Source organism: Haliotis rubra, unplaced genomic scaffold, assembly GCF_003918875.1.
Source record: "Haliotis rubra isolate DU_JTF1 unplaced genomic scaffold, ASM391887v1 Scf672, whole genome shotgun sequence".
Taxonomy (NCBI): domain Eukaryota; kingdom Metazoa; phylum Mollusca; class Gastropoda; order Lepetellida; family Haliotidae; genus Haliotis; species Haliotis rubra.
Genome location: NW_025767382.1, coordinates 534,180 through 547,998, shown reverse-complemented (window position 1 = coordinate 547,998; position 13,819 = coordinate 534,180). Strand labels below are relative to the sequence as shown.

Sequence of the window (13,819 nt, the reverse complement as noted above, 5' to 3'; positions counted from 1 at the left end):
CGTTGGGTTGGGGATGGTGATGTGGATTGGGATTGGGTTGTTTGGAAGCTTGGAAATATAGTCGAACCTTATAAACACGCATTGATTAAAAATATACTGGTATTTTGGAGGAAGCAGTTTTCCTATTTCACATATGGAAATCATGTAGTCTTCTCCTTGAGAAATTTAGTGTTGCGTTGTTGCGTCTCTTGATTATAAGTACCCGAAACTAAATCAGCCCGGTGAATTTAAAACCCTTCAATAACACATTTTTTCCGAATTCAAATTCGAAATCGACACTTCATTTTTAGGTCAAGACCTTTGCTGAAGAAATGTTATGTAGCGTCTCTATTATAATCACTACCAAACGAATTAGCAGATAAATAAGGAATTCTAAAAGTATCACATACGGTGCTATACCAATATCATGAGGACAATATGCTCAATCTTATAAGGAATCAGTATACAGCGTCAAAATCGTACTCCGTCTATGGATAATCACATAGCAGTGACGTCAACAGACCGAAGGATAATCACATAGCAGTGACGTCAACAGACCGATGGATAAGCACATAACAGTGATGTCAACAGACCGAAGGATAATCACATAGCAGTCACGTCAACAACCCGATGGATAATCACATAGCACTGATGTCAACAGACCGAAAGATAATCAAATAGCAGTGATGTCAACAGGCCGAAGAATAATCACATAGCAGTGACGTCAACAGACCGAAGGATAAGCACATAACAGTGACGTCAACAGACCGAAGGATAATCACATAGCAGTCACGTCAACAGACCGATGGATAATCACATAGTACCGATGTCAACAGACCGAAGGATAATCACATAGCAGTGATGTCAACATACCGAAAGATAATCACATAGCACTGATGTCAACAGACCGAAAGATAATCAAATAGCAGTGATGTCAACAGACCGAAGGATAGTCACATAGCAGTGATGTCAACAGACCGAAGGATAACCACATAGCAGTGATGTCAACAGACCGAAAGATAATCACATAGCAGTGATGTCAACAGACCGAAGGATAATCACATAGCAGTGATGTCAACAGACCGAAAGATAATCATATAGCAGTGATGTCAACAGACCGAAGGATAATCACATAGCAGTGATGTCAACAGACCGAAGGATAATCACATAGTAGTGACGTCAACAGCCCGATTGATAATCACACAGCAGTGGCGTCAACGGACCGAAGGATAAAGATATAGCAGTGATGTCAACAGACCGAAGGATAAGCACATAGTAGTGACGTTAACAGCCCGGTGGATAATCGTACAGCAGTGACGTCAACAGCTCGATAGATGATATTACCATAGCAGTGACACCAACAGCTGGATGGATAATCACATACCTTTGAAGGTAACAGACCCAAGGATAATGATGTTACAGTAACATCACTACCTGGTATCAAAAAAATGTTTATCAGAGTGTTCTGAAATCTGATACTCATACCATGTCACTCATGTAACAGTCATGTGAGCTGAATGATTCGAATTCACTGTATCAGTGATATCAGCAGGCTCATGAATATTCATGTAACTGTTCTAGTAGTAGAGATAAACAGTCGCCGCATGATTACACTATGGTATAAATATAATATCACATCCATGTCGTACACAAGTCGTTCCTAATTCTGAGTATGCACATTGCCATTTAAAAAATGTATGATAATTATGTTTTCTAAACATAGAGTCCATGCAGGATTTTTGTCCGGAAAGAGTATTTATTTACGTTCTATGAAGAAATGACACAAGAACGATCCTTACAATTATGTCATACATTTTTAACTGCGCGATTACATTATTTTGATTAGATAAGGCGGTGTACGCCTTCGTGTAGTCATAGCTTGAAACACGTTGGTGCTTTACACATACAAAGTCTCGTAATGCATGTGTCGGATGGGATCACAGTGCAGTCGTGTGCGAACATTGATATAAGTGGGGAGTAACATCGTGGTTATCTGCATCGTGCTTTTCGTCTGTTTCAAGAGGGTATAACGCGCTTTGTTATCTGGACAAAGTTCAGGCCCTGACTGAGCTATTGTCAGTCACAGTGGAGACAGTGGTCTGTGTGGCAGTAACGCTTGTCGTGTTGTAACCGATTACACAGCACAGACACGTCGAGCGAGGGACGTCGTGAACATCACATTCTGCACTATAGGGTAAGATTATTAACGACAGTCCTTGAACGATTGCTATAACAAACTATTTAAAGTCTACAAGACCGATGGTAAATTTCTGGACGCCATTGTCTGGTATGACATAATGTATGTGTATCTATACTGTTTAAAAAAAGTAGGGGATCACGAAATATTACTGTGAACACCAGGTGTTGGATCAAAGAAAAGTGGTGACGAAAAACATATCGACCAAAAAATATTATTTATGAAAAAAAACCCACACATCGAAATACACCCTATATTTTGACAGGACCGCAGAAGCGCCTAATGTGTCATGTCTGGTTTCCGTACATTTAAAAGGTCGATTAATCTCTGTGGATTATTATTTCTGTGTATCATACTGATTCTGGTTGTCACACAGTTGTGATTTACGCTAGGTTCATACACAGCTCCTGTATGAACCATCGATGCTTCGTCGGCATTGCCTGGGCGGTTGGGTAGCCTAGTAGTTAAAGCGTTGGCTCGTCACGCCGAAGACCAGGTTCGATTCCCCACATGGGCACAATGTGTGAAGCCCATTTCTGGTGTCCCCCGCCGTGATGTTGCTGGAATATTGCTAAAAGCGGCGTAAAACTAAACTCAGTCAGTCAGTCAGTCGTCGGCATTGCCAAGAGCTTCTATAAGTTATTGTCGTACAAGAAACTGGCCGATGGTCAAAACGTTCAATGTTTTACGATCTGTGACTAGAACACTATGGAACAGGTTACTGGAATACCAGCAGTTAGAAATCGTGTTAATGAACGATTCAGTTGAGGGAGTCCAGTGACAACAAGAAGAGTGCAAGACCGATTGATCAGAAATTAGGCTCTACGGAATCCAACTCACTGCAACTTCCGTAAGGCTGCTGGAGAACCAGCAATTAGAAATCGTCTACAAGCAGCTCATCTTAATGCTCGACGACTACGCGTTGTGCCGCTCTTTACAATAGCAGTAACCCATAAGTTTTATCGATAATCACATAGCAGTGACGTCAACTGCCTGATGAATGTGGAGCACATTGGTGTAGTGGTTAGCATGCTGGCCTCTCATGCCAACGGCCCAGGTTCGAATCCCGGTGGAGACACCAAAATTTGTGACCTGGGTCTCATACTGTGTTGTGTCCCTAGGTAAGGCACTTCGTCCACATTGCAGTCAGTCCACCCAGCTGTTCACAATGGGTACCTGGGAAGCGGATGTACGGACCTATACGGTCAGCAAAGCGCTTAGTAGCGGCTTTGAAAGAACAATTCCGTCAGGGTAATATTGTAACGCCAGAGAACAGCCTCGTGTTGAATTCTAGGAGCAAAATTAGCATTAGTATTAGTATTATAATGACATAGCAGTGTCGCCACCAGTCCCATAGATGATCACATAGCAGTGACGCCAACAGTCCCATAGATGATCACATAGCAGTGACGCCAACAGTCCCATAGATGATCACATAGTAGTGCCGCCACCAGTCCCATAGATGATCACATAGTAGTGACGCCACCAGTCCCATAGATGATCACATAGCAGTGACGCCACCAGTCCCATAGATGATCACATAGCAGTGCCGCCACCAGTTCCATAGATGATCACATAGCAGTGACGCCAACAGTCCCATAGATGATCACATAGCAGTGTACCAGTCCCATAGATGATCACATAGCAGTGACGGCAACAGTTCCATAGATGATCACATACAAGTGACGCCAACAGCTGCATGGATAATCACAAAGCAGTGACGGCAACAGTCCCATAGATAATGACATAGCAGTGACGGCAACAGTCCCATAGATAATCACATAGCAGTGCCGCCCCCAGCCCGATAGGTAATCACCTAGCAGTGACGCCAACAGCTTGATGGATAATCACATAGCAATGACGCCAACAGTCCAATGGATAATCACATAGCAGTGACGCCAACAGCCCGATAGGTAATCACATAGCAGTGACGCCAACAGCCCCACAGATAATCACATAGCAGTGACGCCAACAGCCCCACAGATAATCACATAGCAGTGACGCCAACAGTCCCATAGATGATCACATAGCAGTGACGCCAACAGCCCCACAGATAATCACATAGCAGTGACGCCAACAGTCCCATAGATGATCACATAGCAGTGACGCCACCAGTCCTATAGACGATCACATAGCAGTGACGGCAACAGTTCCATAGATGATCACTTAGCAGTGACGCCAATAGCTGAATGGATAATCACATAGCAGTGACGCCAACAGCTGCATGGATAATCACATAGCAGTGACGCCAACAGCCCCATAGATGATCACATAGCAGTGACGCCAACAGTCCCATAGATAATCACATAGCAGTGACGCCAACAGTAACATAGATGATCACATAGCAGTGACGCCACCAGTCCCATAGATGATCACATAGCAGTGACGCCACCAGTCCCATAGATGATCACATAGCAGTGACGCCAACCGTCCCATAGATGATCACATAGCAGTGCCGCCACCAGCCCGATAGGTAATCACATAGCAGTGACGCCAACTGCTGGATGGATAATCACATGGTAGTGACGCCAAGAGTCCCATGGATAATCACATAGCAGTGCCGCCACCAGCCCGATAGGTAATCACATAGCAGTGACGCCAACTGCTGGATGGATAATCACATAGCAGTTACGCAAACAACTGGATGGATAATCACAAAGTAGTGACGCCAAGAGTCCAATGGATAATCACATAGCAGTGCCGCCAACAGCCCGATAGGTAATCACATAGCAGTGACACCAACAGCTGAATGGATAATCACATAGCAGTGACGCTAACAGCTGGATGGATAATCACATAGCAGTGTCACCAGAAGGTGGATAGATAATCACATAGCAGTGCCACCAGCAGCCGGATGGATAATCACATAGCAGTGCTACCATCAGCTGGATGGATAATCACATAACTGTGCAATCAGCAGCCGGATGGATAATCACATAGCAGTGCCGCCACCAGCCCGATAGGTAATCACATAGCAGTGCCGCGAACGGTTGGATGGATAATCGCATAGCAGTCACGCCAACAGCTGGATGGATAATCACATAGCAGTGCCGTCAACAGTCCCATGGATAATTACATAGCAATGACCCCAACAGTCCCATGGATAATCACATAGCAGTGCCACCAGCAGCTGGATGGATAATCACATAACTGTGCAACCAGCAGCCGGATGGATAATCACATAGCAGTCACGCCAACAGCCGGATAGGTAATCACATAGCAGTGCCGCCAACAGCTTGATGGATAATCGCATAGCAGTCACGCCAACAGCTGGATGGATAATCACATAGCAGTGCCGTCAACAGTCCCATGTATAATTACATAGCAATGACCCCAACAGTCCCATGGATAACCACATAGCAGTGCCGCCAACAGTCCCATGGATAATCACATAGCAGTGACGCCAACAGCTGCATGGATAATCACATAACGGTCACGCCAACAGCTGCATGGATAATCACATAGCGGTCACGCCAACAGCTGGATGGATAATCACATAGCAGTGGCGCCAACAGCTGGATGGATAATCACATAGCAGTCACGCCAACAGCTGGATGGATAATCTCATAGCAGTGACGCCAACAGTCCCATGGATAATGACATAGCAGTCACGCCAACAGCTGGATGGATAATCACATAGCAGTGCTGCCAACAGTCCCATGGATAATCACATAGCAGTGACGCCAACAGCTGCATGGATAATCACATAGCGGTCACGCCAACAGCTGGATGGATAATCACATAGCAGTGGCGCCAACAGTCCCATGGATAATCACATAGCAGTGGCGCCAACAGTCCCATGGATAATCACATAGCAGTGACGCCAACAGCTGCATGGATAATCACATAGCGGTCACGCCAACAGCTGGATGGATAATCACATAGCAGTGGCGCCAACAGCTGGATGGATAATCACATAGCAGTGACGCCAACAGTCCCATGGATAATCACATAGCAGTCACGCCAAAAGCTGGATGGATAATCACATAGCAGTGGCGCCAACAGTCCCATAGATGATCACATAGCAGTGACGCCAACAGTCCCATGGATAATCACATAGCAGTGACGCCAACAGCTGCATGGATAATCACATAGCGGTCACGCCAACAGCTGGATGGATAATCACATAGCAGTGGCGCCAACAGCTGGATGGATAATCACATAGCAGTGACGCCAACAGTCCCATGGAAAATCACATAGCAGTAACGCCAACAGTCCCATGGATAATCACATAGCAGTCACGCCAAAAGCTGGATAGATAATCACATAGCAGTGACGCCAACAGTCCCATGGAAAATCACATAGCAGTAACGCCAACAGCTGCATGGATAATCACATAGCGGTCACGCCAACAGCTGCATGGATAATCACATAGCGGTGACGCCAACAGTCCCATGGATAATCACATAGCAGTCACGCCAAAAGCTGGATGGATAATCACATAGCAGTGGCGCCAACAGTCCCATAGATGATCACATAGCAGTGACGCCAACAGTCCCATGGATAATCACATAGCAGTGACGCCAACAGCCCCATGGATAATCACATAGCGGTCACGCCAACAGCTGGATGGATAATCACATAGCAGTGGCGCCAACAGCTGGATGGATAATCACATAGCAGTGACGCCAACAGTCCCATGGATAATCACATAGTAGTGGCGCCAACAGTCCCATGGATAATCAGATAGCAGTGACGCCAACAGTCCCATGGATAATCACATAGCAGTCACGCCAATAGTCCCATGGATAATCACATAGCAGTGCTGCCAACAGCCCCATGGATAATCACATTGCAGTGACGCCAACAGTCCCATGGATAATCACATAGCAGTGCTGCCAACAGTCCCATGGATAATCACATAGCAGTGCCGCCAATAGTCCCATGGATAATCACATAGCAGTGCCTCCAACAGTCCCATGGTTAATCACATAGCAATGACGCAAACAGCTGGATGGATAATCCCATTGCAATGAAGCCAACAGTCCCATGGATAATCACATTGCATTGGCGCCAACAGCCCCATGGATAATCACATTGCAGTGACGCCAACAGTCCCATGGATAATCACATAGCAGTGCCGCCAACAGCTGGATGGATAATCACATTGCAATGAAGCCAACAGTCCCATGGATAATCACATTGCATTGGCGCCAACAGTCCCATGGATAATCACATTGCAGTGGCGCCAACAGTCCCATGGATAATCAGAAAGCAGTGCTGCCCACAGTCCCATGGATAATCACATAGCAGTCACGCCAACAGCTGGATGGATAATCACATAGCAGTGCCTCCAACAGTCCCATGGATAATCACATAGCAATGACGCAAACAGCTGGATGGATAATCACATTGCAATGAAGCCAACAGTCCCATGGATAATCACATAGCAGTGGCGCCAACAGTCCTATTGATAATCAGATAGCACTGCCGCCAAAAGCTGGATGGATAATCACATAGCAGTCACGCCAACAGCTGGATGAATAATCACATATCCCTGCCGCCAACAGTCCCATGGATAATTACATATCCGTGCCGCCAACAGTCCCATGGATAATCACATAGCAGTGACGCCAACAGCCCCATGGATAATCACATAACAGTGAAGCCAACAGCCCCATGGATAATCACATAGCAGTGCCGCCAACAGCCCCATAGATAATCACATAGCAGTGACGACTGACCGATGGATAATCACCCACACGAACGATCATATAGGACTGACACCAGCAGCCGAATGGATAACTATGAGGCCCGATGGGCAATAGTGTATTTCAGGAAGACGCCGCCAGTGTATCCCCAACAGCACAGAATCCACAGAATACCATGGTCAGCAATGAACGCAGACCTTTTCTCGTTGAACATGATAAGTAAATGTACCCATCACGAGCCGCCAACCGCGCCGACTGAACTTGGTCAGGCGCTTTGCGACGAGTGGGACAAACTAAAACCTCCGGATCATGGGGGATTATAACAAGTACTGCCTAGTAATATGTATCTATTACCAGATAGATATAAGTCAAGTCCTATAAACTCTCAGGAGTCAAGCTAAAACTAGCTAGTGTGTCCGTAGCTAGCTAGCTAAAACTAACTGATGGATCCTTGGTTACGAAGAAAATACACGTCTGGTTTGGGCGGATTATTTACCCCCAAACAATGGTTTTATTAGAAAGTGCTTTGATACTGACTGACTGACTGACTACTCACAAATATTGTAGACTTGCATTTTGGGCAATCTAGTTCCTGAAGTACTTATCTAAATCTAAACTGACTACACAACCGCAGTGTCAACAGGCTCGCATCCGTTTCCTCTCGTATATGCCCATAAATATTTGCAGTCAGAAAAATTAATGATGTACTGTTGCAGTGTAGATCACAAACACAGAATCGATAAGTATATGGTACGTACTTCAACGTCATGACTTGTTATAAAGTATGCCCTTAGTGTAACCTACAGTGGTATCTGATACCATATCACGGACATCCCCAACCCACCCACTTGTACACAGATAACTGACAGGGGTGTTTCCAGACCGACGTTGTATTGTAGGATTTCATCTATGCAGCGTCAGGCTGGAAATATTTGCATTTTGGGGCAAATCACTTAAATGGCGGATGCTACTGGCAGAGCAGAACTTGTTCACCCTTTCCACGAAGACCTGGTGTCATCACTGAATTCCAATGGTCAATTGTTATAGGTTTCACTGTTATTTTACGCCCAACATCAAATGAAATCTGATTCTTAGGATAAACAATTCAGAGGAATTTTTTAAAGATCAGTTGTACCTTCAGAGATTATTATTATAGGAGATTTATATAGCGCACATATCCACGCAGCTAATGCATGCTCAAGGCGCTGGTATTTATTAGATATTTATGTAATTTTCACAGCTGTTTTCACTGTACACCGAACGGATTTTGTTTCTGGGGATAGTCAAGATTGGGTTTCCTTTTGCACTGGCGTTTTACATTTTCTCCGCACCTTGATTCTAGGAACGCGGGCTATATTACTCAAGACAGGTATATCAGCACCATCAAGGAAGTATGATAAGCCGTTATCTAGAGCCACGGTACTCTGCCGTATCCTCTACTTGAAGCCATACTGATAGAAGCAAGATAGGCAGGTTTGTGCAATCTTGTGGACAGCCTGGCATAACTTGCAACTTATACCACAACGCTATAACATAATATGTGAATGTTCATCTCGTATCTTCTTGAATCTGACTTCATAAAATAAAGGTTCACTAAAATAAGCCGCTAAGTTGATAAAATGCTCACTCTGTGAGTTGATAACATGTTTTATGATTTTTTGTCATTATTTGGGAATGGAAGTTATGTAGATCTTAAACTGGATTACATTTTACTTTTTTTTTTCTTCGATGGGCATTTTAGAAGTTTAGGTGATGAAGAATGATGGCAATTTTTATTCACAGAATGAAAGAAGTTGTATATCCATAAAAACTGTCCTCATTCTAGATTTTACTTTTTTTAAACAAGACGAGAAATTCATCTTTGATTTAAGTTATGACTTGAATTGCTGAGATAATGTGTTTACTGAACAATTCATTCAACTGATGCACGGTCGATGACAAAGGAGGAATGGTTTAAAAGTCCACGTTAACCGAACTGTGTTAGGCGCTGCACGAGGAGGAACCGTTACAATACACAGCCGGTATGTTTTGTGTACTGTTATGTTACACCTATTTCCATTTATTACCTACGAGGGCGAAATTATCGGGGTTCATATTTTGCAAAATATGACCTTGTCATGGTGACGTGACGTCATGAACAATGATATGACGTCACGTTTCTTCTATGACGTTACGTTCTATATGCGGCGACGGTGGGTAACCAGCCTATGTTTGAAAAAAGTAGATTTTGGTTTCTTTTCCTCTATTTGACGACTTCGGTAATAAATAGAACATTATATTCGTGCACATACCATGCTATGTTTACGACAATCGTACCTAAATATCGGTATATCCCTCTGAATATCGAAATGCCAAACATGGGCATGGGCACTCATATAATATCCTTTATATAGTCCATATCTTCTCCACGCGTTGCCGTAACTGTATACCGCTTTGCGTTTCCGAAATAACTTGTTGTTTTCTTGCTATTCAATAAAAATGTTGACTATGCTCCTTCTACATGTAATTCTATCCAGTAGGTTTTATAATGCAATTATTTTCTTTCATAATGGTTTTTCACGCCAAGGGTTTATTACAGGCCATCGTGATGTACAGAATTATGCTGACAACGGTCAACAGCAACAAATCCATTAAATAACCCATTTAAAGATTTCAATTTGTGTTTCGCTGTCATTTAGTTGGCAAGTGCAATTCAAAGTTTATAAGTAAAGGGATCACATATTGTGCTACATAATGAACTCGCTGTTGTTTTACAGATTCAGAGATATCATCTGCACTGACGATGTTTCGGCCACGAAATCTGCCGAACGGCGACGTCCCGGGGCAAGGGATAGACAACGCATCATATGCAGACAGCATGGACGACATGGACGACATGGACGACGGTGTCAGTTATGCAGACAATGTTGAGTCTGATCGTGAGGAACAGGAACCGGAGGGGTTTATCAACCGAAGTGACCTCGACAACGGCCTCGGCTACGACACCGAGGGGAATAATGCCAGGTACGTTGTTGCTATGGAAACACATTTGTATCTGGACCTGGAACAGGTACCTTCTTGAAATTTAACCAATTTCACTAATTGCCTCCAATTTCGAAGATCTGGTGTCCCCTTGTGGAAACAGTTGTTACAGTTCGTGGCGGAGAGTAAGTGGGTGAGTGAGTTTGCCGCACTCAGCACTATTACAGCTATATGGCGGCGGTCTGTAAATAATCGAGTGAGTGAGTTAATATTAACGTCACATCGGTAATGTTTCAGCCGTATCGTAACGTAAATAATCCCAGACAATCCAGTGATCAACAGCATGAACAGCGATCTACGCAATTGGGATACGATGACATGTGTCAACCGAGTCAGCGAGCCTGACCCATTAGTCGTCTCTGGATCTTCAAGGGTATCGTGGCAGGGAAGACATGTTCAGTTAACCTTGATAATGTTTTGTGAGTCGACAGTACGTGAAGCTCCTTATATGTACCTCGGTCTCTCTTGGTGACTTGGGTATGAAACTCCTCTCCCGGAATGTGTAATTTCACATTCATAAGTCGACCACAATTAACACTCAACGAAATATGGTTTGGAATGTGTCGATAGACCTGTTATTTGTTATATCTGTACTATTCTCTGCATGAGAAAATACCGATTCCGGGGGTACTTTCAATAGTGAGTGTGGGTTGTACGACGCACTCAGCAATATTCCAGCTATATGGCGGCGGTCTGTAAATAATTGAGTTTGGATCAGACAATCCAGTGATCAACAACATGAGCATCGATCTGCGCAAGGTACTTACAATACGATAAGATAACACAGAAGACACATATGTGCTCTTCCGACGGTTAAACTCTAAGAAAATAGTTGCAATTTCGCTGTGTAGTTAGATTACGCTGCAGACTTTCCTGCTTCTAATCACGTCTTCAACATACGTTTTCGTGAAATTGTTCCATCATTAAGGTAATTGATGGGGAAAAATAGATCTGTCATTGTAAGGTGATGTTATATTATCAATTCAATTGGTTAATGAGGTCAAATATTTGAAGGTAAAATGGTCAAATTAGGTGATATAATTGTGATAATGTGCCAGAATGGTGGTGGTGTGGTGGTGTGGTGGTGTTGAGGTGTTGTGATGTGCTGGTGTGTGGGTTCGTGCATAGAGCTCTGGTCACAAATTGGTTGAAGTTAAGCAACGTTTGTCACAGAGAGTTCCACATTATATAGGCAAGTGACTTTGTTCAAAATTGTCTCTGTTCACTCAGCAGTGAATGGGTACCCGGTGGGATAAGTCATATGACGATGAACCTAATGCTTCTCAGGTCAGGTTTCTGATGTGAAACAAGGTGGCGATTTCCTAACTGCTGAGAACCTTCTCTTGCAGACCTAAAAGTAACTGGGACGTTTTCCAGATAGTGCAACGTATGAGGGGACAGGTGCGTACTCTCCGCTTCTGGAACCGCGTGCACGTGGGAGTCCGACTCACATTTTGTATCATTCTATTCCTCCTTGTCCTGGGTACGGCAACATTCACCAAGCTCTGCTTTCTCCTCATTGCCTACAACATCAACAACCACAAAGCCAGGGAAGCCTCCCTGTCGGATACAGCACAGGAGGTGACGGTCACAGTACCATGGATTTGGTCTATGCTGATCCTCATCACAGCGCCTTACATCTTCACCATTTTGAGAAATACGTTCCGAGTCATCTTCAAGAAGCAACGGAAACTGCAAATCATTCCCTTCCTCGTGGTAAGAAGTTTTGTAAAGATCGTACATTACGTTTGTTGCATCTCCTTTGTCAGCATTGGGATCAGGGCCTAGATTTTCGAAGCTCTCTTATCGCTAAGATAGTCGCAGGTTAACGTTAATGTATGGCACTTACGACTATCTTAGCGCTAAGAGAGCTTCGGAAATCTAAATGCCGTTGAAAGCACTAATGATGTATAGCTAATGCCAACAAATGATTTATGTTCCTTTAAAACAAGAACTTTATGAACGTCAGTGAAAATGAATACCTAGTCTTTACTATTCTCCTGAATACATTCCGTCTGGTGTACACGGAAAATGGATGTGTAAATTATATAAATGGATCACTGAAAGTACAGCTGATCTGATTTTTTCTTTTGCAACAGGTCATGCTGTTTGAAACGTTGCATTCCATCGGGCTATGCATATTCGTGTTCATGGTAGCTCCCAACTTCGATCCCGTCCTGGTCCTGATGCTGTGTCAAGGAGTGGGACTTGTGCCTGCATTCAATAAAATATTTTGGACTCGAAAAGATGACACAGATGACAAAGAGGACAAAGCTAACACCCACGAAGAATTTGCTTCGCCGTTTTGGAGGTCAGTATCTGTAATAACCTTCTTACTTCAAGGAGGGTTCATAGGTGTGGCTACGTGGAAGTGTTATAGGGAAACAGCCAGACCTTCCGTCACTGTAATCCTGCTGCCATTATCCCTTGTTCTGATTTCCTTGAGATGGTGGGACAACTTTGTACAGAGAAGGAAGTCTCACAAATCTTCCTTTAAGGAGAGACTTGCCAAACCAGAGCCACAGTCGACTTTGGCCAAACCAAAGTCGTTTACGGAATTACTCAAATCCATCGACAAAAACAGAGTTAAAATAGATTTGTTGGCTTCATTATGGAAATTAGTATTAACTTGTATATGCCCAGTCATCATGTTTGGGTCAAGAGGACGAGGTTGTTGGGACACATTCATGTTTAAGGCCAAAAAGGAGTCGGATGCGGTGCGTTCATTGGCTATACGAATCTGACGCTTGACAACCAGCTCACCACTGACTGTAGAAGCTACCTGCCCTACATTGTTGCTTCTTCGGCTGTAGTACTGTGCGGAATTGGATACAAAATGGCAAAATCAGCATGTAAGATCCGTTCGCAGGTGATGTGTTTCTCCTTGCCACTTGCCCTGTGTACACCATTATCTTGCATCGTGCTGCTGATTACTATATTTTTCACCGATCGTCGAAAACATCGGGTGCGA

At 44.0% G+C, this 13,819-nt stretch overlaps 1 protein-coding gene across 1 annotated transcript; it reads left to right on the top strand.

Annotated features, from left to right (window-relative positions):
* Positions 1 to 1,846: 1,846 nt before the first annotated feature.
* Positions 1,847 to 13,592, top strand: LOC124257786. The gene is made up of 4 exons (XM_046691926.1): positions 1,847 to 2,173; positions 10,584 to 10,830; positions 12,198 to 12,564; positions 12,948 to 13,592. The coding sequence occupies exons 2-4, from the start codon at positions 10,610 to 10,612 to the stop codon at positions 13,590 to 13,592; spliced, it is 1,233 nt and encodes a 410-aa protein (XP_046547882.1). The 5' UTR covers positions 1,847 to 2,173; positions 10,584 to 10,609.
* Positions 13,593 to 13,819: the final 227 nt, after the last annotated feature.

Bases quoted from the DNA above. Each gene is read 5' to 3' on its own strand.
- LOC124257786 (XM_046691926.1), top strand. From the start codon at position 10,610: ATGTTTCGGCCACGAAATCTGCCGAACGGCGACGTCCCGGGGCAAGGG. The intron at 10,831-12,197 runs GTACGTTGTTGC...CTTCTCTTGCAG, and splicing joins ACCGAGGGGAATAATGCCAG to ACCTAAAAGTAACTGGGACG. The intron at 12,565-12,947 runs GTAAGAAGTTTT...CTTTTGCAACAG, and splicing joins AAATCATTCCCTTCCTCGTG to GTCATGCTGTTTGAAACGTT.